A 24,234-nucleotide genomic window follows, 5' to 3' on the forward strand; every position below is an offset into this window, starting at 1 on the left:
TCTGGCTTTCCGGTGGTACTGACGAGCTTGTGGGCTATGCGGTTGATGGCGTTAGCAGCATCTTTGTATGTGATCTTTTTCCATCCATCCTTTGGGTGAATGGACCGCGGGACCGAAATCCATTCTCTTGTTGGTTCAAATCTCGCCCGTTCGTCGATGATGTTGGGGATAAGGCGCCGGCCAAACTGAGGTGAAGACATCGTGCGGATTTGACACAAGACAGCTATTTCCAATGATGGGATGGGTTGTGTTACTTGTAGGTGATACGGGAACAGGTGCGCTTTGTCCGCAGGAGATTCTGTCCTTTAAAGAGCGCATGTCACTCTCACTATCATCCCCATCAAGCAAACCGGTTGCATCGGAACTCAGTCCCTCGCGGCGCGAACCGGACGACAGTTCTCAGTCATTCCCAATGGAGAATTCCGCCATCATATCTGGGTCTCGATGTCTGACCGCTCGTATTGCTGGAGTCAGATGCATCATCATTATATCACTGCTCCGACACCGTCTGATCTTGTTCAGGCATCATCGGTTTTGGGGTGTTATTCAGGGCCCGATAACAGTTGCCGTAGGCTTCGAAAGAAATAATGAGGCGGGCGAGATTGTCATGAGTTTGGAGCTGTCACAATTGCTCCTCCTGTCTCGGAGGCGGTCAAGGTCGAAACTAGCATCTGCTGGCATATGGGTCCTGCCGGCGCATCAAGCGATGACGACACGCGGAACAGCCCGCTAGCCTACCCGCTTTGAGGGGAGTACGCCTGGGGGCCCAGGTGCACCGATTGTTTCATATCATTCTCGAGAAGCCGCAGCGTTCCGGATGCTGTTTACTCGGAAGCGCGGATGCAGCTGTCTCGCTTGTTCGGTTTTGGAGTGGGCCCCGAAGCTGCCGCCACCGCGAAGGTCGAGATCGGTGAGGAGTGAAAAAGGCACATTTGGTCTATCATTCAATATGGATACGCCCGAACCTCGTCTTCCCTGCTCAAGTCGAGCCCCCTATCCAATTGTTCTTGGTGCTTCTGATCCAGGTACTCCAGCAACACATCTTGATACTTGTCCTTGCCCTTGTATCTACTAACATCATCACCCCAAGATCGTACTGCGCTCGCAAGTCGCCCTGGCACATAATCTTCCTCTGCGATCTCGGTGACCGGGTGAAAGTACGTTCTGATGGTAAACACTACCCCTCCCGAGTTGGGCAATCTCCTCAGGGTTTGTCTCTCGGACCGGAAATAATGATGCTGGATCGCCCTATTCTTCTCGGCCGTAGCCCACGACACATTGGGTGCGTCCTCGAGTCCAATCGACCATGACCAACCCAGCTGGTCGTCCACCTGAAAGAAGTAATTGTTGCGAGCCACCATTTCTTGTGGCTTGACACGTCGGAAGAAGTTCATCATGCCCTTTTCCAACTTCTCCTTGTACTGTGGAACATCCCCTGACTGTCTCTTTTGTTAGTTGTGGCTCTTTCATCAACACCCATCCCGACAAGACAGCTCGAACATACAGTGTGGATTTCGCTCAACCCCATCCCGAACTTGTCCTCTAGTCGCCAGAAGCCTGGCAGCAATGTCGCTCCAGCTAGGAGATAATAATTCCCGTCCTCCCTCTCAATCATGATGGCCAGATCATCCTGAACAAGCCTGGCAGCCATCTGCATCGGATCCTCGGCCAGCCGACCTTGCTCATCGCCCTCAAAGTCAAAGTCTTCCCCGCTCCAGAGATTTTTCACCCCCTTTTCTGTCTTTTGGTACAAGGATGGATACCGAGCCGGCAGGTACTCCCGAAACTCCTGCAGCAACTCCATCGCGGCAGGGTATGCCTCGGGGTGCGTCTTGCACGACTTGTCTCCCCTGAGGGCGATGCGCTTTTGCTTCTCAGCGTGGTACTTGGGGAACTGGTTGTCGAGCTCAATCCAGTCCTCGTATTGGGCTTTGCGTAGTCCCATGGTAACGTGATAGACCGGGCCGTAACGGAAGGGTCGGTAAGGGAGAGGCTTGGTGGTTTCGATGGACCAGTCGGGATATGGCTCGGGCGTTGGAAAGCGAAAGGAGGACGGGACCCAGTGGCCCCATTGTCGTTCGGGTGACTTTTCGAGGGTGGGGGTGGATGCTCGGGGAGGGAGGCCGTCTTGTCGTCGGCGGAGGCGCCAGAGCTGGAAGAGCTTTGTCCACATTAAAAAGCTCACAAGGGTGAGAACAAAATGGATCAGAGAAGGGCCCTCGGAAAGGCGAGATGTGAGCGCATCGTAAAACCCCATGTTGGCAAAGAGGTTGCGACAATGCGGAGCACAACGGTGACACAGAACAATCCCGCCTCAACAGGCCTGCTGGGAGCTGGGCAAGCAGCAGGAGATATATCTGCCATCACATCCCTCGCTGGCTGCCTTATCACTTACACCTGCGCGCGCAACTGTTGGTGGCGTACCCCTCTCAAGCTCTTATCAGTGACGCAGCTCTTATCGGGACTTTATCTCCCCATTGGGTAAAAGTGTGCATTCAGCACCCAGCCGATAGGAATGCCAGGTATCACCAATCATTATCGATGGGGCACGCTTTATCATTGTTGTGCAAATATTGAATAAGAAGTCCCTGATCTGGACTCAGCATGACTGCGAACAACACCGTGGTGCGGAGCTGGTTCGGCATGCCAGGGTCAGACAAATCGCCAAGCTGAGAGTGACAACGACCAAGTGGAACCTCAAGATGTCTATTTGGACGACATCCCTTGATTACCCAGGTACCTATCATAAGTTTCTAATCATCCCACTTTCATATCTTCCTCTCCTCTGCACTGGGGAACTTCTTGAACATGTCCATCAACTTGTCAATCGGCGCAGCCATCAACCCTGCCACTGTCTCGTATGGCGGCCTATCAGGTGCTCCAGGGTGCGATTGTGTCGGCACAAAATGCTTTGTCCTGTCAAAACTGGCCGCCATCTTTTGGGAGTCGCCCTCCTCGATGTGCTTCTCCAACAGTGGCAAGTCATCCTGTTCCTCTTCCTTGATGTGCTGTCCCAAGGTTTCCCAGAGCGAGTCAATAGCTGGAATAAAGCTGGGGTCCGAGGCTTCCATTTGCTGAAACTCATAGAGCTTCTCCTTTACCTGTGGAGTTCTTAGCATAGATGAACGTGTATCTAGGCGAGAATAGGCGGCTTACTATCTGATGCTCGCTTCTATCCTTCTCTGCCAGCTTGAGTCCGTCAGGCACATGTTTTTCCATGGCTGGGTAGACGACGAGCTCTTCCGCGATCGAGTGTCGGGCCAACTCCCAAACGAACTGATTTTGCCAACGGACCTTCTCATCGTCCGACTTGGCAGACTTCATCTTGTTGTAGTAGGACTCTAGCTCGCGGTGGTCGTGCTTAATGCGGTCAGAGACTCTGTTTCCTGCGGCGGTGGCCATTCTGGCGGCGGAGATGAAGGATGGTCTTTGGCTGGAAGATGGAAGCAAGAACACTGCCCTGGTAGATTGTGTAGATAGAAGAGTGGTCGGTAGTCTGATGCACTGGTTGAACATGGTGAAGAAAGTATTAGCGTTGTGTTGAGATGCTGTGCAATGACGGAGTTGGGAAGACAGTCAAGTAGGTTAGGCAGGTAGGTATGCGATGGTAAGTTATTAACTGGCTTCATTGTGGTAAAAGCTATCTTTCTTATGCCTGTGCTACCTTACCCGGCGGATCATTCAATGACGCCTTGATGATGAATGATGGCGGCCATTTCTTTCATGAAGCGACGTCTAGGTGAGCCTTGATTCCCATAATTGCTGGGAACCAATCAAACAGGAATAGCAATACCGTCATAGATTGCAAATTAGCTCTCTTTGAGTGGTCAACTGAGCTCGGAAATCGTATGTGATGTGAATCAATTGTTGAGGATCTAGAAGCTGTCAACCATTGATCGCCGATGCCTTGGCGTCCTAGTCAATGACCTCATCACGCTGAGTTGCCCTCGCATACGCAATCACCGACAGCTACGTATCTACTGAGATGGAACCATAAACTTCCATACATCAACATCACGGCCCTTCGTCAATTTCCTCAAACATCCAACTCAATGCCCACCTCGGACGGCAGTCCCAAGGCAGCCTCGCCGTCCTCAGAATATCTCGCATCACGCCGGGTCCAATATCCCGCAGGCTTTGTATCTCTCCGGAAACATTGTGAGCAGTTATAGCCAGAAAATGAACAGTATCGGCGGTCCAGCGGTGAAAAGGCTCGAGTTCCGAAACCTATAGCTGACCTGGTCATCTGCTGAGAGGCTTGTGGTGAACTTCCACGTTGTCGAAATATGGGAAAGTGTTGGATGCTGTGGGAAGCGAGGGTGGATCTGATCAATCAAAACAGTTGAACTCCACCAATCAGGAGGGGGTCTGTTGCTTGCAGCGCAGGCAGCTGGTTTGAGACCTTGTATATCCCAGCTCGAGGCGTGCCATGCTGGCGTCGCTGGCACGCTGGGAGAGGGCGGCCAAACCTCCGAAACGCGCAGTTCAGGTTGGGTGGGACAGGGACGAGAGCAGAGCCGGGACCCGACGCTAAAATAAAGATAGGAAAACAGCGAGTGCCGGCGGTAGGCCTGGCATAGCGTGCAAAAATCGGCAGCGCCATCGGCGCGGGGGCCAAACTTAGCGTCGCGGGTGGCACGGAAAGATCGCGGAAGCTTGGACCACAAGACAACTTGCATCGATTTCGGCCCAGGCTCGAGTTCGGCTTCTTATTCGGGTCGGCCTGTGATTCGTCGGCCCTCTATCCGCGTATCCAAACATCACCACTTCCAACGGCCTCAGGTCGCAGACGGATAAATACCACTGGCACTGCAGGCCTTGCACTGCATGCAAACCAGGCGGGTGCTACCGCCCCATTGACCACAGGTTCTCTGTTATGGGATGATAAACGCGCACCAACGCAGTTTCCCGCAGTGCCCGCCTGCTGCCCGGCGCTCCTGCTGGTTCAGATGAGCCGGCTGGCAGGCTGGCAGGCTGGCAGTGATCGGCACGGCAAATTGCCCACCCGCAAGGAATTCCACATGGAATCTGGAAGGAGCCATGGGGGGGCAAGTGAATCGTGAGCAACCTACCTATTTATCAGCCATAGTTCCCACCTGCAGTTTACCGTCTCTCCCCCACAGTACTTGCTTCCAACAGCAAACATGGCACAGACCGAGACGCTGCTGCAGACATTGGCGGCCAAACTGCCACTTCTGCTATCCACTGCTGGGCTGCTTGTGGCTGTTTTTCTGGCCCAGGTACTCCTCAAAGGGAACCCACTCGCAAATCTCCCTGTCGCCCTGGATGATCTTCCCAGCGATGAAAAACGACGACAGGCCTTCTTGACGCGGGCCAAGGATGTTTACGCTACCGGGTACAAGAAGGTAGGATACTGCCAGTGAACGACAGGTAACATGGCACCGCAATGCTGACACACACGCCTAGTTCAAAGACAGAGTCTTCCGAATCATCACGTCGAACAAGTACCATGTCATCATTGTGCCCCCAAAGTATCTCAATGAGCTCAAGAGTCTTCCCGACGACACAGTCAGCTTTGACGGCGCCATTGAGCAGACCATGCACGCCAAATACACCAAGCTCGAAGTCGGCCACAAGCTCATTCCTCACATCGTCAAGAGCAACTTGACGCCCTCGCTGGTGCGACTAAACCCCACCATTGCCGAAGAAGTCCAAGAATCTTTCCGTCGGGAGATGCCCGAATGCGACGACTGGACTCCTGTCAACATCAACTACAAGCTTCTCCGTATCGTTGCCATGGTGTCAGGCCGTGTCTTTATCGGCCCGGAACTGAGCCGTTCAGAGGAATATGTCGATGCAGCTATCAACTACACCATTGACCTCATGCACGCTCGCCAGGCTGTCGACACCATGCGCCCATGGCTCCGCCCTTTTCTTGCAAATCATCTTCCCGAGATCAAGAAGTTGAACGAGCGCCTTGCTCAAGCCGATGCCTTCATTAGACCCATTGTCGCCCATCGCAAAAAGCTCCCCAAGGAGCAGGCCCCTGATGACATGCTGCAGTGGATGCTCGATGGCCAGTCTGAGAAGTTTGGCGGTGAATACAAGACCGAGACCCTTGCCAGAATGCAGCTGGGCATTAGCTTTGCTGCAATTCACACCACTACCATGACCACGACCAACGTGTAGGTTCTCTGGTTTGTCTGACCAAGTAAAAGTTGTTTTTCGCTGACAGCTCCATCACAGCTTTTACAACCTGGCCGCCTACCCCCAATATGTCTCTGTGCTACGTGATGAAGTCCGAGAGGTCCTCGCACAGAACAATAACACGTTCACGTCGGCTGCTCTTCAGGGCATGAAGAGGCTGGATTCTTTCATCAAGGAAACCATGCGAATCGACCCCGCCGGTTTTGCGGGGTTCCAACGTCGCGTATACAAGCCCTTTACCCTCTCCAACGGCCAAGTGATCCCCACCGACGTTATAATCGAGGTGCCGGCCCACGCCCTTGCGAAAGACCCGGACGTATTTGAAAACCCAGACCAGTTCAATCCTTGGCGGTTCTACGACATTCGACAGAAGGCCAGGGAACAGGGCGCAGTCGAGGAGGCTGCTCAGAACCAGTTCGTCAGCGTCAACCCATTGGTCTTGACGTTTGGGTACGGAAGACACGCCTGCCCAGGCCGGTTCTTCGCCGCAAACGAAATCAAAATGATTATCGCCAACACCATCTTGATGTACGATATGAAGCTGATGGACGGGCACACCCAGCGGTACCCCAATCTTGAATTTGGACTTTCGGTGAGTAGCCCATTCCGTTTCAAACAAGCACTGATACTGACCCGATGCAGTCTATTCCTGACCCCACCAAGGAGCTTCTTTTCAAGCGAATCGAGATTGCTTAGACGTGAGCAGAAGCACACACCCAAAGCCGGTGTTTTGGGGAAGCATCAGCAGCTATTAGGTAGTAGAAACAAATTAACCGATGCAAGAATCACTCCACAGTTACTTTGGGTAATGAAATTTTCAGTCGATGGCCTCCAGATCCAGGGGCCAGAGTACTGGGAGCCAATATTTTGAACACATGACTATGAGCCTTGCCATATCTAGCCCATCAAGTCGTCTATGGTGAAATTGTGGCCCCCTGGGCCAAAATTATGAGTTCGAACCAGAACTGTCTAGTTTGTGTGGCGTATTACCACATCAAAAAAGGTCGGCTTGGCCATGCCATGTAGATGCGTATGGACTACCAAGCTGTCTTGCGGCCCATGTCACACGTCAACTCCAGCCCTTGTAACACCCCAATCCTCCCTGGGTAAATGCCAATGAACGCCATTCTATAGATGCTGCGAGGCACTGTCAGATGCTATACCTGGAGGGGGTCCGTACTCTACCCGATTGCTTCTTCCACTCACTTTGTAATGTTGACCATTCTTCCAAGACACTTTTTAGCCTTTATCTGCCTAATGCCCCCTGCAAAGGCAAACATGTTGCAGGTTTCTAAGCAACCCGTCTTTCCAGAGCAGACGGGCCACGGCTCTCTGCTGGCTCCGTGTTCTGCACAGGATATATGTCTTGGCTGCCTTCTTGTCTTGTAGCTCTCTCTGTTTGTGGACCCTTCAAATTTTTGCCACTTTTTCCGTCTTGTCACATTGTCTACCTGTGAAAACATATCTTCCGTAATGTTTTCAAACACTGATAGACATCTAAACCTTACGCACGTTGGGCATGACCCGAAAGATACAAAGTGCAGGTCTTTCATTTTATACTGGCTTCAATAAGGTAGCTTACCCAGTACCCAAACCTCTCGCTTCTCATCCTTGGGGTTCTCTAAACAGCTGCGTAACCGTACGTCTAGTCTCCCACACGCAAAGCAGAGATACATGAATCGTAGGTTTCCAGGGCCCAACCCAACCACAAGATCAGACTCGACGAGACGCGGGGTATGATTTGATCCTGTTCATCTTATCCGAACCCTCAAGATTGCTTCTGCCCCAAGGGTGCTGTTCCGCTCCCAACTGAACTCCATCTTTTTGGCTACCTGCAAAGGCTCTCTGTACCTATCTCGATGCCTTGCTTCTCGTTGCGCAAGTATATATGTGCAGCTCCTCCTGAGTCGCGGTGGCCGGCATCGTAGCTATTTCCCTTTGACATCTAGACGCTGAGAGGCTGATCAGCTTCATGGCGGCAACGTCGGTCTCGTCTCCTGGTTGCTGCTTCGGGGCTTGCGCAAAACATCGCTGTCCGATATCTCGAGCAAGCCCTTTCGGTTGGACTTGATACCGTCGGCTATTCTAACACACTCATAAAAGAGAATTCCGACACGAAACAAGCCCCCTTCAGCTTGGTTCAGTGAGTCACCAACCTGTCAAGATCGCTGAAACAATGCCCAGTGTTGTTCCCATGGGCCGAGTCGCTACCAGTAAGGCGTCTCCCTATTCCCATCTAAAGAAGCTTTGATACCGAATTGCCCAGACTGTGTTGCCCAATCGTGCAGCAGGTTAAGCAGATCGGAATCCCTTCGAAAGCTTGCGTGGTTTTTTTCTGTCATCTCGATCGCCAAGTTCACCCTCGATGTGGAAGCCAATGATCTTGTGATGCTTGATAAGCCTTGGCACCATGCCACCCATGCATCTTCATTCAAATGATCAACTTCCAAGCATCGCAGCCAAGCCTTGCGACAGGAGACTTTTGTTTGCATCATTGAGATTCCCGATAGCAAACACGCCCAACAGCTTCTAGAAAAGAAAAAGAAAAACAAGGATATCACGTCGTTGGGCTTTAACACCGAGACGGAAAAGAGTACCGATCGCCTGACAAGCCAAAAACAGGGGAACTGGAAGCAACCGAATCCAAAAGCTCCTGTGCTGGTACTCTTGGCCCCCAAGCCTTGGAACTCTTGGGAGATGGAACAACCAAGAAGCTGATACTCCTCCCAGAACCACTTTGCCAATCCTGCCAAGAGGCGACAAAAAATTCTCCTCATGATAACATCAGACCTGAACCTTGAGCTGGGATTCTTTTGCGGCCAAGAAGGAGCAAAAATGGGCATCTGTTGCTTAAAAAAGACACGCATCGCGATGATCCGAGAATCCAGTGCTCAAAATGATCCAGAACCAGACAATTGCACCCGTGAAGATGGCAGAATTGTTTGACAGCCCTGTGGAAAGGCCGAAGATCCGGCATTGTTTTGCCGAGAAAAGTGGACCCAGGTTGAAATAGGGGCCCCCTTGCTGGCCACTGTGTCCCCCCACGCAACTGTAAACAAACTGGCACTACTATGAAAGTCTCGTGAGCGCTACTCCAGCTACTAGTTCATCATGTGCAGTTGCCAGCAACCTCTTACCACTTCGCTCGCGTGCTGCCGCGCTCTAATCAGCAGAGGCTCTCTTGATTTCGACAGCCCAAAGAACAACATCCAACGACAGGATCACCAACAGCCAAGACACTCGGCACAGAAATCTGGATGTTGCAGTTCTCCAGCCAAGCCAGCCAAGTGTAGCCAAGCAGAGGCCGAGACTTGGTGAGACGACTGCACACCAATGGGTTCTTGATACCAAGACTGATCAGACACGAATCCATCTTCTTATCTCGCCTTCTTTCCCCCCAGGTGAGGGCTCTTTGCCCTCGCTGGGGCTGTCACTCTTTTGGTCATTGTCGTTCTCAGATACCACGGGATTACTCCAGGGACGCGAAGGAAACGATGGTTCCCACGGACCAACTTCATTTTGCGGCAGGCCGATGTTTTACTCCCAGGAAGACATACCAGAACCAAGGCTCTTGGCCTACGCATCAAGACCCTTCCTCAAGGGGAAATGGGTATGCGAGGAGCCCCCGCGACCCGCACAAAATGCCGCCGAGTGTCTCCCCATTTCTCGCCGGTAATGGAGTGATTTTCCATTTCTCCCTTCTTTCATTCTTTGAACAAGTGTTGGAGGATATCCCGGGCAAATTGTGAAGCGCAAGTGGGATGATGACACAGCTGGCCTGCGTCTGGGATAGCAAGCTTAACGGTTGCTAGTCGATCCATTTGCGCTATTTCGCTTCCTGCTTGGGTGCCTTTTTTCATAATCTCTTATTTTATCTCTTGGTCCTCCTTCCCCTTCCCTCGCCCTCTTTCCTCTCCTCAAGCATCAACAGTATCAACAACTCGAACTTGCTGGCCAAGCAACGCGACTTCAACATACACCCCCCTCCCCTCCCATCAAGGCTTCGGTGCCGCCTAGGCATCCCGTCTTGCTCATCATGCCTGTCCTAAACGTCAGCGAGCTCAATATTGTATTGACAATTATTGGTGCTTTCATCTTGGGATTCGGCGTCATCTCGGTCCTCATCAAGAACCGATGGCTTCTCGGCGAAGCTCGTAGGTTTCCCCCAACTACACCAAAAGAACCATGATGACTGACATCACTCAGTCCCTGCTATGACCCTTGGTATCATTCTTGGTCCACTAGCGGCCAAATTTCTAGACTCTTCGCGATGGGGCTCAGCCGAACCAGGCCAAGTATCTGATATCACGCTGGTTTGTCTTGCCCTGCATCTCATCACCACTCGTGCCTATCACTAACACTGTGATTCAAGGGCATTACACGAGTGGTTATCGGCGTCCAGCTTGTCATTGCTGGTTTTCAACTGCCGGCCAAGTACCAAAAGCTTCGGTGGAAGGAGATGCTCATGCTCATGCTTCCCGTCATGACAATCATGTGGCTGTGCTCGACTCTCTGCATGATGGCCACCATCCCCAAGGTGACCCTGCTGGCGACCTTGGTTATGGCTGCTTGCATCACCTGTACCGATCCCGTTTTGTCACAAGCCGTTGCCAAGGGCCCCTTTTCCGACAAGTTTGTCGCCAGAGACCTCAGAGAAATCATCTCTTCGGAAGCCGGCGCTAACGATGGCTTTGGTTTCCCGTTTTTGTTGCTGGCGACCTATCTCATGCGGGCCCAGACCCCCGAGGCATCGACACTCGTCGCTCGGGCCGGAGAGGAAGTGGTGAGACATGGAGGAGGAGTAGGCCAGGCGATTGGCAAATGGTTCCTCGAAACATGGCTCTATTTTGTGCTCATGTCGATTGCTATCGGTGTTGTGGTTGGATATGCTGCTGGGAAGGGGCTGAAGTTTGCCTTGCAACGCAAGTGGGTAGACTCTGAGAGTTATGTGCTCTACCCCACTGCGCTCGGTGTAAGTCGTTGGAGTCGTCCGGTTTTGAACTGACCCGTGAGCTAATCAATCTCAGCTGTTCTTGCTTGGTGTCTGTGGCATGATCGGGGGTGACGATTTGCTGGCTTGCTTCACCGCTGGCAGTGTCCTAAACTGGGATGGTGAATACATGCGTGAGACATTGGAACGACACGATGAGGTAAACTCATCCGTTGATGTCCTCCTCAACTTTGGAGGCTTCATGTACCTCGGCACCGTGATCCCATGGAGCGAGTTCCATCAGCCAGACACGACCGGCATCACAGTTCCCCGCCTTATCGCCCTCGGGTTCCTCATCCTTGCCTTCCGCCGCATCCCTGCTATTTTTATCATGTACAAGTTCATGCCGAACGTCATCAAGAACTGGAAGGAGGCCTTGTTTATGGGATACTTTGGCCCCATTGGCATCGGAGCTGCCTTTTACGTCGAACACACCAGGCATCTTTATCCGAAACTCGCCGACGCCGATGAAGAGATGGGCAATTTGTTGAGGGCTATCGGGCCAACGGTGTATTTCCTCGTCTTCTTTTCCATCGTCATTCACGGTCTTTCCATCCCCGCCTTGAACGCAATTTATGGCTGGTACGGTATCCAGCCAATCCAGGACGATGCCATGCTTTTCGAGCGCAAGTCTATCCGCGTCCCGACCCCCGTCAACGCCGAGGTCGGTGACGATCACACGTTTATCGCCTACAACCGCTTCTCACGCCCCGTTTTCGATGATGCCGAGTTGCCGACATTCGACCGCACCATTTCCATGGGTCGCAGGTCGATGAGCCGCGTTTCGATGGGCCGCCGATCCATGAGCAGAATCTCGTTGAGCCAATACCCTACCATCAGCAGGGCCCCCACCATCAGCAGAGTGCCTAGCCAGAACCGTGACCGTGACCGGGAAGAGAAAGACGATCCGGCCGATTCACCTGGCACCTCTAGCTTTTCCAGCTCAGCGGAAACCAAGGCGCCCGAGGTTGAGATCCCGTTGACCCCCGCTCCCCAACCTGCACAGACAATAGAGACGCCTGGGTTGGGACGTCCAACAACTATAAAGTACGCGGTATAGAGCGTGTGCTTTTTTGCTGGTTTTCCTTCTCTGTTAGACTGTAGATAGTGTCTGGATTAATTAGACGCGGGTTGTACATACTACTTAATATACTGCGGCAGGCCGTCAGTGCGCTGCAACATTTCATCACGATAGTTTTCACATCAAACCAGTGGTTTGGGATAGATTCTCATCTATTAATGACGGAGAACTACGGTGCTATTCCAAGGTGTCGCCAGCAAAACTCGCTCTCTTGCCGCGGTTCTACCTCTGTGTCTATCCCAACCTCTATCCCGTCCCCTCTAGGTACATCCTAGTCGTACACGATCCGCCCGGTCCAAAAAGAAAATCAAAAAGCCACCAAAGATCCTCTCGGCAACTATCCAAAAGAGCGACAAGAGCTTGTCATTAACCACCAAGCCAGAAATCATGAAATCAGAAAATCAATCCCAAAGAATCATCCCTCAAAGAATCATGCCAAACATCCCAAAAGATCATGTCGCTATCCCGCCCAACGTGTCGAACAAGCACTTAGACTCTGTTCTTGGCCTTAGCCGTGGCGGCGGCGGCAGCGGTGCTGCTGGACTGGAGTCCTGGAATGTTGATCTGGCGCTTGTTCTTAGCCTTGGCAGTGGCGGCGGCGGCGGTGGTGCTGCTGGACTGGAGTCCAGGAATGTTGATCTGACGCTTGTTCTTAGCCTTGGCGTTGGAGTCGGAGTCGGCAGCGGCTGTCGCGGAGGCGCCGGCCGAGACGACAACAACACCAGAAGGCAGGGTGACGCCGCTGGGGATGCTAACACCGGAGGGGAGCGAGATGGTGACGGCCGAGACGGTGGTGAAGATGGCGGTCATGGCGACAAAGAACTTCATTTTGACGGTTGGGTTGGTTGTTGGTTGATTGAACGGTTGGGTGATGTGTTTATTGAGATGTGAAGATTTAGGTAGGGGGGGGCGGGGTTATGTGTCTTTTTTGTTTTTGTTTTTGTGCGTAAACTTTTCTCAAAGCGAGCGTGGGTGAGATTAGTGTAAAGGGAGTATTAGTGATGAATGTGAGTGCTGGGTGATGAGAAAAGAAAATGCTGTTCGGGTGTTGGGTGAGGTCGAGTTATATAGAGGAGCTTTCTCTGGTTCAAGCAGATGTCCTGTCCACGATTAGAACGAACACGCCAAACCAACTCTAACCGGCAGCGTGGCTTCGAAGTATTGGGCTTCTAGCACATGCCGCCGAACGTTGCATTAGACAAGCGGGATCAAACTCCTGCGCCGCTACCACCGATGCGTGGTCTGTTTACTTAGTTCTGCATCGGCCGGTTCCAACATGGCGGGTCAACGAAACCGCCATGAACGGGTCTATACGCTAGAGGCGAACCACTTTCTAAGTGTGTCTCACGAGTCGGATGGTCAGAATCATCAGCATGCTCGGGCTATCGTGGCAAGGGACTGCATCGTCGGTCTGTCCGGCCCCTGAGTAAAAGAACCACGTGCGGAATCACATGCGAAGTCGAGAACAATCATGGTATCAATTTCAAGCGTGTCGTGAACACAACACAAATCACAAACCGAGGAATAGATTCTTGAACTGAAACGTTGGATATCCCCCCTTTTGGCTCTCCCCTCAAGCACCCCTTGCCTTGGCCGTCACGTAAAAGTCGATCGGCCGCACGTTGAACCACCCATCCTGCTTCATCACATACTGCTCGTCCACCGCCTGAAAATCAACTTCTTTGATCAGCTTGGCCGTCACCACCATTAGAAACTCCCAAGCCCAGTGTTTGCCGATACATTCTCGTTTGCCATTTCCGAACCACTTCTTGACACCGGCCGGCAGCTTGGTGAAGTTGTCGCCCACCATTCTCTCTGGCTTGAACTTGAGAGGTTCCTCAAACACGGCTGGATCTCTGTTGACTCCAGCCAGAACAACGATCATGGCCTGGTTGTGCGCAATCTGGTACTTGCCGCCTTGAAGCAGAATGGGCGACTTGCTGCCATTCTTGGACGGAATTGGCTCGATGTTGAAGCCCGGAGCCGCGCAGCTCAACCTCAGCGTCTCCCTCACAATCCCCTGGATGTATTTTAACTGGGCGATATGGTCTTGCCTCAGCGCACCGTCTCCAGCCACGCGGTCCAACTCCTCTCTGGCCTCGGCCACCACTTCTGGATTCTGCAGCAGAAACAGGATGGTCGCCGTGACTGAACAAGGGGCCGTTGAACTGCCGATCGGCATGCTGACAATCTCATCAATCACCTGGCTGTCTGTCAACTTCTTGCCTGTTTCCGGATCCGTGGCGTTCATCAACGCCCAAAGCAAATCCTTGCGTCCGGTAGAGTGTTCGGCCCGGTATTGGATGAGCTCTGCGGCAAAGCCTCTCATCGTCTTGGTCGCCTCCTTCCACTTGCCGTTGTATAGCAGCCAGTTGAGGAGCTTCGGCCTGTTGGGTCGCCTCATTGCTTCTGAGGTAGCATCCTCCATAGCCTGGATCATGGGATGCTCCTCTCCTTCCTTCATTTTGATGGCTCCCAGCTTCTTGCCAAACAGTGTCAACATTGTCGCCTCCAAGTTCAGGTTGTTGAGGTCTTTGAGAGGTTGGAACTTGGTCCCAGGCTCGAGACCCTTGGTCCACTTGGCGATCAACTCGTCGGTGCACAGCAAGAGCTCGTCGAAATGGTCAGCGACTGATTCCGTGCTCAGGTGTGGCGCGATGATGCGGTGAGCGATACCCCAGGATTCCTCGTGGTCGTATGCGGTAAACAGCGCATCGTGTACGGCGTATCGGATCTCGACGATGGGCCCGCCAACGAATTTGCGGAACCGAGTCTCGTCGCAAATCTCTTCTGCTAGAGCAGCGCTGGCGACAAAGACAATTTCATGCCCTAAGACCTTGATCTTGAAGATCTCGCCATACTTTTCAGCCAGCGTGCGCAAAGACCACCAGGTGTTGCTCGGGTTGACGTCCATGATGTTGCCGAGCAGGGGAAGGCCTGGAGGGCCAGGGATGGTGAGTGGGGAGGACATTGTGTAAGCAGTGTCTGCAGTTAATCAATGTAGAATTGAGGGAATGGCGATAGGAGAGGGGGGAGATGTTCTCTTTAAAGGCGTCCAGGAATGAGGTTTTGCGTCATGTCGGTCAAGGGAAAAGACGTGGCTGGCAGGGTGAGACAGCATCTCTCAAGTCCCACCATGAGCACCGTCCGCCATTCCGGTCATGGGGATCATTTGGTGAGTCCAATGAGATTTGCTGTGTGGTGTAAGCCATGTGGGTGCAGCGACCTTTTGGGTGCGCCACTGAGCAAGAGGGAGCTGAGACATGCATGGATTTCTGGCCCTGGCCAGTGTAGTTAGAGCGGCTTGTCTCGCGGGCGGGTCGTGATCGGCGCTCATCCGACCAATTGCTGGCACATCATTTGTCAATCTCGAGGCGGTTGTCGCGGGATCCTACTATCGATCTACGAAGCTTATTGGCACCTTTCCCAGAGCAGTTTACTGCGTGCGTTGTCACTCTCTTGAGCACAGCTCAGGTTCTGGATAACGTAACAGAAGATGTCGGATATTGTATTTAATTTAATCTCCAAGCCGTAACATCTTCAGCCGTGAAACACTTCCAACGTGGTGTCACAGGGTGCAAAGTCTCACGGTGAAAAGAATTGCATAGTTAATGACACAATAAGACTTAGCGAATAGTTTGGATAGGTTCCGCATGCAACTTGTACTCGGCAGCAATAAGCCCCTGTCACGAAGTATCTTCGATCGATACATTCGTACTTCTAGTTATGGGTGCTGTCAGCTGCGGCATGAGCCTGCTCGGAGGTCAAAGAGGTCAAGGCAGTTACGGTACCTTCTTATTCCTCTGTCATAATGGCCATATCTGGAGTAATGAGGCATGATAGAAGTTTGGAATGAAACTGTCTGCCAGGACCTCACTTGCATCTAGCAATCACAATGGAATTGTTATGAACCTACTTTGGGATTCTCGAGGTTCAATGTTTATGGCTTTTCCCCTGGAGTACTCCTTATCGATAAGATTGGATCGCTGTGATGGTTAGTTAGCCCTGAGGTTGGCAGAGGAAGGTATGTTGGATTTTATTTGTTCACGTTCCTAGTAGCCTGGGTCTTACACAGTCGCATGTGCACTAGGTAGCTAAGAAGGTCTCAAAAGTAAACGCCAGAGTGCATGTGAGGATGGTGAGCACTGCTGGCGACGAGGGAGAGATGATGGACGCCACCTTCATCCACTATATGAATATAGAGCATTTCCTTGTGGTCTTTGTCACAACTAGTTTCCTTTACACGACAACTCAAGCTTATGCCAGAGACAAGAGCCTGGTTCAGACGCTCCGCATAGACAGGACGGGGCAAAGAGATAGAAACGAGATGAGTACACCCTACAAAATTCGTGCTGAACATACCTTATCTGGCTTGATTACGAACAGGGATGGTGTTCAGGCGATGGGGCAGGTTCCTCGGGCATAAATCCTGGTGTGAGGGCGCATATATCCAAGTAGGTAGCCACAAGTTCCTCTCAAAATCGCCGGCTCTCTCTAACGTTGGGTGGATAGTGGCCCGTAACCCGTCCCCGATGTGTCTAGCATCAGAGCAGAGTTGTTGACATTGCCCCTGAGCCCCTTTTGACACCGGCATTGACACGATGTCAGCAGAGTAGATACTTAGCCACTGCTGGACCTGGGCATTCACGTGATGTTATGATTTATAGCTTAAACACGTCGCGGGTGGAGGAGCCAAAAATTAGCGGGTTGAGCTCATGGGTTCCTGATTCCATTCCAACAAAAAAAGTGATGATGTGGTCATGCTTGGTGCGTTCTATTCGATCGAGGTGAAACCTTGTCACCACCCCGCATGTTCTCAACGGATCAAATTCTGAAAGAAAAACAAAACGGTAGGGAGCGTTGAGGGTTTCCCCACCGATGGATTGGCGCTAATCGAACATCGGTTCACGCCGGGTGAGGGGATGAAGGGACCCACGATGTCCAAGACATTCTGACGGAAGCTGAGATCGAAGCTTAGCGCGCGAACGGATGGGGCTCGTGCGTGACATGATTTTTAACAATTAAGAATCACCAAGCATGACTCGTATTGGACTGAGGAGGAAGCAAGGGAGGGAAGAGAACGACAAGCGATATGCCTGGCATCAGACAATGCCAAATGAGGGTGTGGGGGATCTGATAAATGACAAGTCGTCGACCCTCCAAGCGAATGACAGGCGTCTGCGCTGGGCCGAGTTCGAACCTTTTTGTGTTTTTGTGCAGGAGATAGGGCGGCATTTGCAGAGTATTGAAAGAAAAAGAAGAAAGAGAAACCGACATGACATGTCCCAAGATAAGATGCTGAGAGGATGCAAGTGAGTACATATGGTCGCCGACTACCACCCAAAATGAATATGCATGTCTCACAAAACCAAGTTCTGGCCACCATTCACATCTCCCCCAGATGCATTGTGGCTTGGCGAGTTCCGATGCATTTCGGTGGTGGATAGCTCGGATTGGTGCGGTCTCATCCACACATCCTGGCATGCATGCCCGTGCAGCAGGGCTGGCCCCTCTCTGTTGCAATTGGTGACGGCACTCGGAATCCACAAGCCCACGATCCTGCTCGTTCTTTTTCTCCATCTCAGCCTGGACCCGCGGTTGTCTGTTTCATGGCATGCTTGGCAGATGGCGAGTCTGTGCAGAGAAGCTATGTATGTACATAGGAGTGATAGCTCCTGATCTCCTGGTTGACCCGACCCATTGGGACCACCTCTCTTCCATCCTGCGGGCGCCCGGGTCCGTTGTCCTTGTTGATCACTCAAAGCCAGCCAGTTCCTCAACTCCAATGTCGACCTAATCTCAAGTCGCGCAGCTGCTATGTCGCCTGCCATGGACTCGGCAGCCTACGATGCTGGCTTGGCTCAGTACATCGGCCACCCGGTGCCGTATCAGTTTGATCCCGCCCTCCTCACGCTCAGCTATGGTGTCAGTCTCGTCGGCGCCGCCTCGACCCTCGAGCTCATCAACCGACGGACCTCGAGAAAGGGGTACTACAACAAGTACGGGGTCCCGTCGCCAGACCGTCGCGCCTGTGATTGCTGACGGAAACACAGTCTGTTGCTGCTAGCCGCCTCGGTGACCATGGGTGGCGTTTCCATCTGGTGCATGGTATATTATCTTCTGAGCGCCATTTCGATCAAGTCTTTTTTACTTACGTTGTGGTAGCATTACATTGGCAATCGAGCAACAAGTCTGCTCAACGGGCAGCCCGAGCTTCAGGTTGTCTATTCGGTCCGCGTTACGGTAGCCTCCTTTTTCGTACCCATCCTCGTCTTGTGCGCCGCCTTCTTTGTCGTGACCAGCACCCGAAATGCCAGTGGCGTCAACTGGTGGCGCATCGGGGTATCTGGCATGTTATCAGGGGGAGCCATTTGCGGCATGCACTACCTCGGCAACGCCTCCATCAGCAACTATCACTGCAGCTACCGCCCTGCCAACGTGGTTGGGTCTGCCCTCATTGCTGTTGCGGCCAGCACCGTTGCGCTCGCGCTGTTTTTTGTGTTTAGGGCATCTTGGACCAATTCCTGGTGGAAGAGAACTGGATGTGCCATCGTCTTGGCTGGCGCCGTCTCGGGCATGCATTGGTGCGGTGCTGTTGGTACCACATACCGACTGATGCACCTCCACTCGAGCAGTGAGATGGATACGAGAAATGTCACGGTTATTGTGATTTCATGTCTGGTGAGTGAGGAAAAGGTACAAGTAACCCTGCATTACTGACGACGAACAGTCGGTTGCTGCCTGTGCTGTCATGGCAGGGACGGCCATCTACTCAGCGCGAGTGCGCCAAAGCTACGCCAGCAAGGCCCAAAGAATCACTCTCGCCGCTGCTGTGTTCGATCATCAAGGCCGAATCCTCGTTTCCCCTGATGGAGCTCTGCCCAGTGAGGAGATTACCAGCAAGTTTCTCCAAAAGGTGTGTCTCTGCTGTCCGACTGTTGATCTGAGCGCCCTCGCTGACCGGGCGTGGTAGACCCAAAACGACGTCTTCTCTACCGCACACCCCCTTTTCCACTGGGTCTTCCAAGCGTCGAGGAATTGGTCTAGCGTGACTGTGCTGCTGGGAAAGATGAGAAACCACCTGGCCGAGCTTCCGCATCGTGGTCGCAATGTGCGAACAGGCATCTCTCTGGTCGATGACGATGGCCATGTGATTGACAACTACGACATGATCTTCCGCGAGTTGTTCTGCTTGGCTGCCGCCGGGCTTGCTGACAAGATGAACGAGAACTTGACAGACGCTGGTATTCTCTGGGACGAGATCTTGTCGACCGGTGGCCAACCGGATGCTGTGTCACTTCGCTCAAACTCGACGGGCAAGACACAGGGACCGGTCCCTATCACGTCACGAGATGCCGACATGGCTGAGAAGGGAGTTACGATTCACCGCCACAACCACGGCTCGCTCATGTGCTTGGTACGTGCTGTCGACAACCCTCGAGTCATGGACCGGCTCGAGGCCTCTGGGTATTGCTTCGCCGACCCTCATCAAGTTGCCCACATCATCGGCGCCAAGATGCAGATTCGAACCGCACATCTGGAACAGAAGCTGGCGAACATGAAGGATTATGCTCACGGCACAATGCTTGATCCCGGCGTCCATGTTGGCTTGTTTGCTGTTCGCACGCAAGTCGACAGCCACCACGGCCACGGTTTCGATCTTCTTGTGCAAAAACAGGCTCGAAATCTGCTTCCTAGCGTGGAAATGCCGCTCGACCGCCTTGAGCCGTCTCATTTGGAATTCCTGCGCCAGCTCCACGGCCATTCGGTCCAAGCTATCCTCCAACGGCTGCGGCGCGTCCAAGACATTGCACCACGCAACGCCGCTTTCGCCGCTCTTCTCAGCGACGCTGTTCGGGATCTGCGTAGTGCCACCAACGACAAGATTTTGGACGATGCCAAACTCATTTCTCGGGTGGTCCAAGTACCTTGCCGATCGCCAGCGGGCTCCATGGCCACGAGGTTGGCGACATGCACGATGATCACCTTTAGCATCATGATCCCGATCCACATTAAGGTCAAAGTTCCAGACCATGCGTTTGTCCCCTTGTACTTTTTCAAAACCCTGCAGCTCGTGTACGCCAACTCGCCACACGCGGCCGCCTTTGCCCGGAATGTGCACCGGGAGCTGAGCCCCGTCTTGAACTCTGCCTCGACCTCCCCCCCGAAGTCCCTCTCCTCCCAGCTACCCTTCACGATGTTCTCTCGCTTCAGGCGCCACAGAAGACCGTCGTTGGAGACGCGACAAGTGCGAGCCAGCAAGCTCGTTTCTTCCAGCCGGGAATGCATGGCCCCTGCTACTCCCTCCAACAACCCGAGCGTTGTGTCGTTGGGTTTGTACCGCGGCGCATCGTCCACCAACGGACAAGACCCGGATACAGATCAGCTCTCAGACTCGACACTTGCCCCGGAAAGACCTCAGCATCGTCACCGCCCGACGTACGACCAGCAGCGAGCCACCGGTCCAAAACTAAATGTTCAGCCCAACAACGGGAAGCAACACAAGCACAACAAGTCGTTTGGTGGAATGGGCATCATGATTTCGCAGGAGGTGACTGTCGATGTAGATGCTACCACCACCGCTGTCGGACCCAAATCGCCCGCTGTGGCTCTTGCCGCCAAAGAGGTCGAAATGGTCGATGAGGCCAAGAGGATCCATGAAGCCGATGAGAATCCTAGCCCGGCATCACCACAAATTCCTGGGAGAAAGAATGGAACCTTTGTTCAGGAAATCGAGTTGGAGAACGTGACGAGCGTCTTGAACTTGAACGGAGGTACAGGCTTCTCCACCACCAGGGTGGAGGTGAAGAAGGATGGAGACGCAGCCGAAACGCAGACCTTTGTGGATGAGTTGTTTTCCGGCTGTTTAGCCCTGGCAAAGTATTGAGCGGCTGGTCATGACCAAAAGGTGACGGTGTAGGATTATGATACCCCTCTTGTGCGTATGTTTTCATCGGTTCATGGTTGTGTTTTGGCGAGCATGCAGAAAGTGCTGCCCTGTACATGTCAATGATGGAATATGCGGAACCATGTAATAGTATATAGTAATGAATATTGCTTGAAATCACACTTTGTTGATGAGCAGTGAGGCAACACCACTTGAAGCGAGCAAAAAGGTTGATTACATTACTGATGCGAAGAAAAAGGGATATTATAAAAGCCTATATCCACTGTCCACTCTCACCCCTCGTTCCGGTCAGCGTGTTCATCATAGCCGGGGCAGTGTAGCCCGCAATGCCATTGTTCATGGTAGCATCCATATCATTGAGATGAGGTTGTTGGTAGCCAAACTGCAGCTGGGCGGGATCAATGTGTATTGTTCCGTGGACATTGGGGTCCGCACCACCCGGAAAGAAGCCGGAGGCAGGATCGTTGGCGGCGATGTTGCTCAGGGTAGCAGGGAAGTAGACGAATCCAGGGGTTTTGTCCACCGAGGATGTAGATGTTGGGAATGGCAGGCTTGTGGCATAGTTTGCATCAAAGCCACCCCATCTGCTTTCGGGTTGTACACAGTCGATGGGCGCATTTGGCTGCAACCGCTGTTGTGAAGGAGGACATGTAGCGCCAAGTTGAGATCGAACACGAAGTGTGGGCGGCTTTGGCTCTTTGATACTGGCAAAACCTGAAGACAGTGATCGATCTTGTTGCCCTCGCCGTGTCGTCTCCAAAGCCACGGAAGGGTATCTTGCGGAAGTCCTTGGTGTCGCTGTCTCAGAAGAATCAAGCCCAATGCCAGAGTCACGGTCATGTACGTTACTCCAAAGCACACGTGCCATCGATCTCGAAATGCGGTTGTTGGTTCGGCTTCCTTGCCTATTGACGTAGTCCATCTTCAAGCCAATGTGAGTAAGATCGTGAACAGCCGATTCAAACAAGGACTTGATGATGACGCAAAGACTCTCAAACTGCTCCTCGTCAGGAACATAGGACTGGACGACAGGCTTGAGGTACTCGAGCTTTTGAACAAAGGCGGGCTCCAGTTCATGGTGTTCGAGAACTGGAACAAAGTGGAACGGTTCAATCTTGTTGTCGGGGTCTTCAGGGAAGGCAAGCTGCCAGAGATGTTTCCACTGATCTTCATCTGATGGACCACAATCTCGGCCCCTGAACCTGATCCGGGAGGCTGTCTCGCTATTGATTCCGTCCTCTGGGTCTGAGCGCTTATAGTTGCAGGGTTCTCGTTCGCAGTGCAGCTCAAGCGCATTTCGAGAGGGAAAACCCTTTTTGCATCGCTGGCATGTCACAATCTCCGAGTCAGCCATGTGTTTGTTGAGAATGTGTTTCCTGGGCCAGTTTTAGTAATACTCCAGGTTGGTATTTCGGGGGGTCAGGGGTGCAGGGGCTCTGTGGTTAGTTACCTGAGGTCGGAAAATTTGGTGAACATGGTCATGGCGCACGAGGTATGGTCCCTGACATTAAACCGAGAAGGATTGCGGGCACGGAAGATACACCGTAGCTTTGAGGCAGTCGAATTGCGCTCCTCTCCAGAGTCCCTTGGGTCTCCCATGATGCTTCCAGACTCCTCTTCGTCATCCTGGTCATTTTCCTCGTCGCTCAGTTTTCTCTTTTTGTTCGCTTTTGGTTTTTCCTTCCCCTTTCCTGTGGACTTGTCGATTTGAGATGATGATGGGCGTTGCGGCAGAGTACCAGCTGCTCTGGACGAGGGAATGTCCGTCTCAACTGGGGCTTGCAAGAAATCTTCAAATGAGTCTACAATCGCCGCAATCTGTTCTGCATACGCATATGTAATGCCCTTACATGCCTCGAGAATCTCGCGAGGGACGTCACTGCTGTTGATCCCGCGAAGTGTTGGTAGACTGAAACTCAGAATATGATCTGCCTCCTCCACCGTGACGGCATCATTGTCGGGTCCAGCAGTGACCTCACTGTGATAATCAACGTCATTCATGTCCTGCTCAAGTTCCGTGGGTTCTGCCGGCAACATCAAAGAGACTGCTCCCATCCCTTCCTGAATCTCTTTGACTGATGCATCTTGGCCATCCTTTTGGCCAATGCAAATATGGTCCCATTCATTAGACTCGTCGGACTCGCAACCAGGTGACGATGGAGTGGATATGGGGCTGCTGGGGCGCTCTGGTGAGAAGTGAAAGCCAGATAATCGTGATAGTGACCTTGGAGTAGCGGGTGGTGACTTTCCCCGAGAAGAAACCTCGTACGTAAAAGAATTGTCTTCAAGAACAACAGCAGAGTCGATTGAGGTGGATTGACGATGTTGCATGGCTGCTGAATCAGGCGTAGGGGACGGAGTAGGTGGAAGGCGGCCCATCTTCTTCAGGTTCCAAGGCACCCAGGCGTCTACTGTGGCATGACGTTGATAATGGACGGCAGTTCCCTCTTTCGGCGCATCCTCGTTGTCGAACTCCATTTCAATTGTAGGTGCTACAGGCCCGGAGCAGCGGTGAGTTGGACAAACGAATGGAAAATGACTGTGGCATGCACGGCATCATGCAGAATGTCAGGTAGTGGGACAAATCTCTGGGACAAGATTGGCAGAAAGTGTGGGAATGACAATTTTTTTGCATGGAAATCCCGAGAAACGAGGTCTCCCGCGATGCTGGAGTCTGCCTGTAGCAAGGCACCCAGGGCAGGGTGCCTCTTTGGGATGAACGGGTGATGATTGGCTCATGACAAGAATCACCAAACATATTTGATCTCGAAGATCTCTGATTGGACTGTGCCGTTGGACACTCTCTCCATGTGCATCTTGGCAGATGTGCCCCTGCATTAGGCAGAAGATCTGGTTAGTGATTGTGCCACACCTCTTTGGAGACGACGTTCTCTGGTGGAGGGTGGTAATCAACCAAAATACGCGAATAGGATATGTGATAGTAAGTGAGGCTGCGACCGGGGTGAAGCGATATTGGCTCCTATTGGCTTGAGACTTTGAGGTACTACGTCCCAGGATTTGTTGACAGTATCTCATGACGGCAAGCACAAGGGAGCTGGAGATTTTGGAGATGCAGGCTGGTTGGGA

The 24,234-nt window shown here is 52.6% G+C and overlaps 8 protein-coding genes across 8 annotated transcripts; 3 read left to right on the plus strand and 5 right to left on the minus strand.

Annotated features, from left to right (window-relative positions):
- Window positions 1–944: 944 nt before the first annotated feature.
- Window positions 945–2,384, minus strand: QC764_512460 (uncharacterized protein; the record flags this gene model as incomplete). The annotated part of the gene is made up of 2 exons (XM_062948468.1): window positions 1,505–2,384; window positions 945–1,439 (listed from the first exon to the last, which is right to left on the minus strand). The coding sequence occupies exons 1-2, from the start codon at window positions 2,255–2,257 to the stop codon at window positions 945–947; spliced, it is 1,248 nt and encodes a 415-aa protein (XP_062799249.1). The 5' UTR covers window positions 2,258–2,384.
- A 237-nt stretch (window positions 2,385–2,621) lies between these two features.
- On the minus strand, window positions 2,622–3,747 carry QC764_512470 (uncharacterized protein). Its single transcript, XM_062948469.1, has 2 exons — window positions 3,157–3,747; window positions 2,622–3,101 (listed from the first exon to the last, which is right to left on the minus strand). The coding sequence occupies exons 1-2, from the start codon at window positions 3,514–3,516 to the stop codon at window positions 2,769–2,771; spliced, it is 693 nt and encodes a 230-aa protein (XP_062799250.1). The 5' UTR covers window positions 3,517–3,747; the 3' UTR covers window positions 2,622–2,768.
- Window positions 3,748–4,062: 315 nt separating this feature from the next.
- On the plus strand, window positions 4,063–7,059 carry QC764_512480 (uncharacterized protein). Its single transcript, XM_062948470.1, is given in 5 exon segments — window positions 4,063–4,965; window positions 4,974–5,366; window positions 5,428–6,146; window positions 6,208–6,760; window positions 6,811–7,059. Coding segments are annotated over 4 exon segments (1,548 nt in total). The 5' UTR covers window positions 4,063–4,965; window positions 4,974–5,144; the 3' UTR covers window positions 6,865–7,059.
- Window positions 7,060–10,204: 3,145 nt separating this feature from the next.
- Window positions 10,205–12,218, plus strand: QC764_512490 (uncharacterized protein; the record flags this gene model as incomplete). Its single annotated transcript, XM_062948471.1, has 4 exons — window positions 10,205–10,322; window positions 10,375–10,481; window positions 10,541–11,140; window positions 11,196–12,218. 4 exons carry the CDS (start codon window positions 10,205–10,207, stop codon window positions 12,216–12,218), a joined length of 1,848 nt encoding a protein of 615 aa, XP_062799252.1.
- Window positions 12,219–12,728: 510 nt separating this feature from the next.
- Window positions 12,729–13,067, minus strand: QC764_512500 (uncharacterized protein; the record flags this gene model as incomplete). The annotated part of the gene is made up of 1 exon (XM_062948472.1): window positions 12,729–13,067. The coding sequence occupies one exon, from the start codon at window positions 13,065–13,067 to the stop codon at window positions 12,729–12,731; it is 339 nt and encodes a 112-aa protein (XP_062799253.1).
- Window positions 13,068–13,812: 745 nt separating this feature from the next.
- Window positions 13,813–15,210, minus strand: QC764_512510 (uncharacterized protein; the record flags this gene model as incomplete). Its single annotated transcript, XM_062948473.1, has 1 exon — window positions 13,813–15,210. One exon carries the CDS (start codon window positions 15,208–15,210, stop codon window positions 13,813–13,815), a length of 1,398 nt encoding a protein of 465 aa, XP_062799254.1.
- A 2,317-nt stretch (window positions 15,211–17,527) lies between these two features.
- On the plus strand, window positions 17,528–21,330 carry QC764_512520 (uncharacterized protein). Its single transcript, XM_062948474.1, has 6 exons — window positions 17,528–17,551; window positions 17,613–18,238; window positions 18,293–18,347; window positions 18,405–18,920; window positions 18,970–19,155; window positions 19,213–21,330. The coding sequence occupies exons 2-6, from the start codon at window positions 18,057–18,059 to the stop codon at window positions 21,124–21,126; spliced, it is 2,853 nt and encodes a 950-aa protein (XP_062799255.1). The 5' UTR covers window positions 17,528–17,551; window positions 17,613–18,056; the 3' UTR covers window positions 21,127–21,330.
- Window positions 21,331–21,370: 40 nt separating this feature from the next.
- QC764_512530 (uncharacterized protein) lies at window positions 21,371–23,779 on the minus strand. Its single transcript, XM_062948475.1, has 2 exons — window positions 22,598–23,779; window positions 21,371–22,523 (listed from the first exon to the last, which is right to left on the minus strand). The coding sequence occupies exons 1-2, from the start codon at window positions 23,623–23,625 to the stop codon at window positions 21,401–21,403; spliced, it is 2,151 nt and encodes a 716-aa protein (XP_062799256.1). The 5' UTR covers window positions 23,626–23,779; the 3' UTR covers window positions 21,371–21,400.
- Between the last annotated feature and the right edge of the window lie 455 nt (window positions 23,780–24,234).

This window comes from Podospora pseudoanserina, chromosome 5 (genome assembly GCF_035222485.1).
Source record: "Podospora pseudoanserina strain CBS 124.78 chromosome 5, whole genome shotgun sequence".
Taxonomy (NCBI): Eukaryota; Fungi; Ascomycota; class Sordariomycetes; order Sordariales; family Podosporaceae; genus Podospora; species Podospora pseudoanserina.

Coding starts and splice junctions, on each gene's coding strand:
- QC764_512470 (XM_062948469.1), bottom strand. CDS start 3,516: ATGTTCAACCAGTGCATCAGACTACCGACCACTCTTCTATCTACACAA. Junction 3,102..3,156: donor ATAGAAGCGAGCATCAGATA/GTAAGCCGCCTA, acceptor AGAACTCCACAG/GTAAAGGAGAAGCTCTATGA.
- QC764_512520 (XM_062948474.1), top strand. CDS start 18,057: ATGTCGCCTGCCATGGACTCGGCAGCCTACGATGCTGGCTTGGCTCAG. Junction 18,348..18,404: donor GCGTTTCCATCTGGTGCATG/GTATATTATCTT, acceptor ACGTTGTGGTAG/CATTACATTGGCAATCGAGC. Junction 19,156..19,212: donor CCAGCAAGTTTCTCCAAAAG/GTGTGTCTCTGC, acceptor CGGGCGTGGTAG/ACCCAAAACGACGTCTTCTC.
- QC764_512530 (XM_062948475.1), bottom strand. CDS start 23,625: ATGGAGTTCGACAACGAGGATGCGCCGAAAGAGGGAACTGCCGTCCAT. Junction 22,524..22,597: donor ACCAAATTTTCCGACCTCAG/GTAACTAACCAC, acceptor AAACTGGCCCAG/GAAACACATTCTCAACAAAC.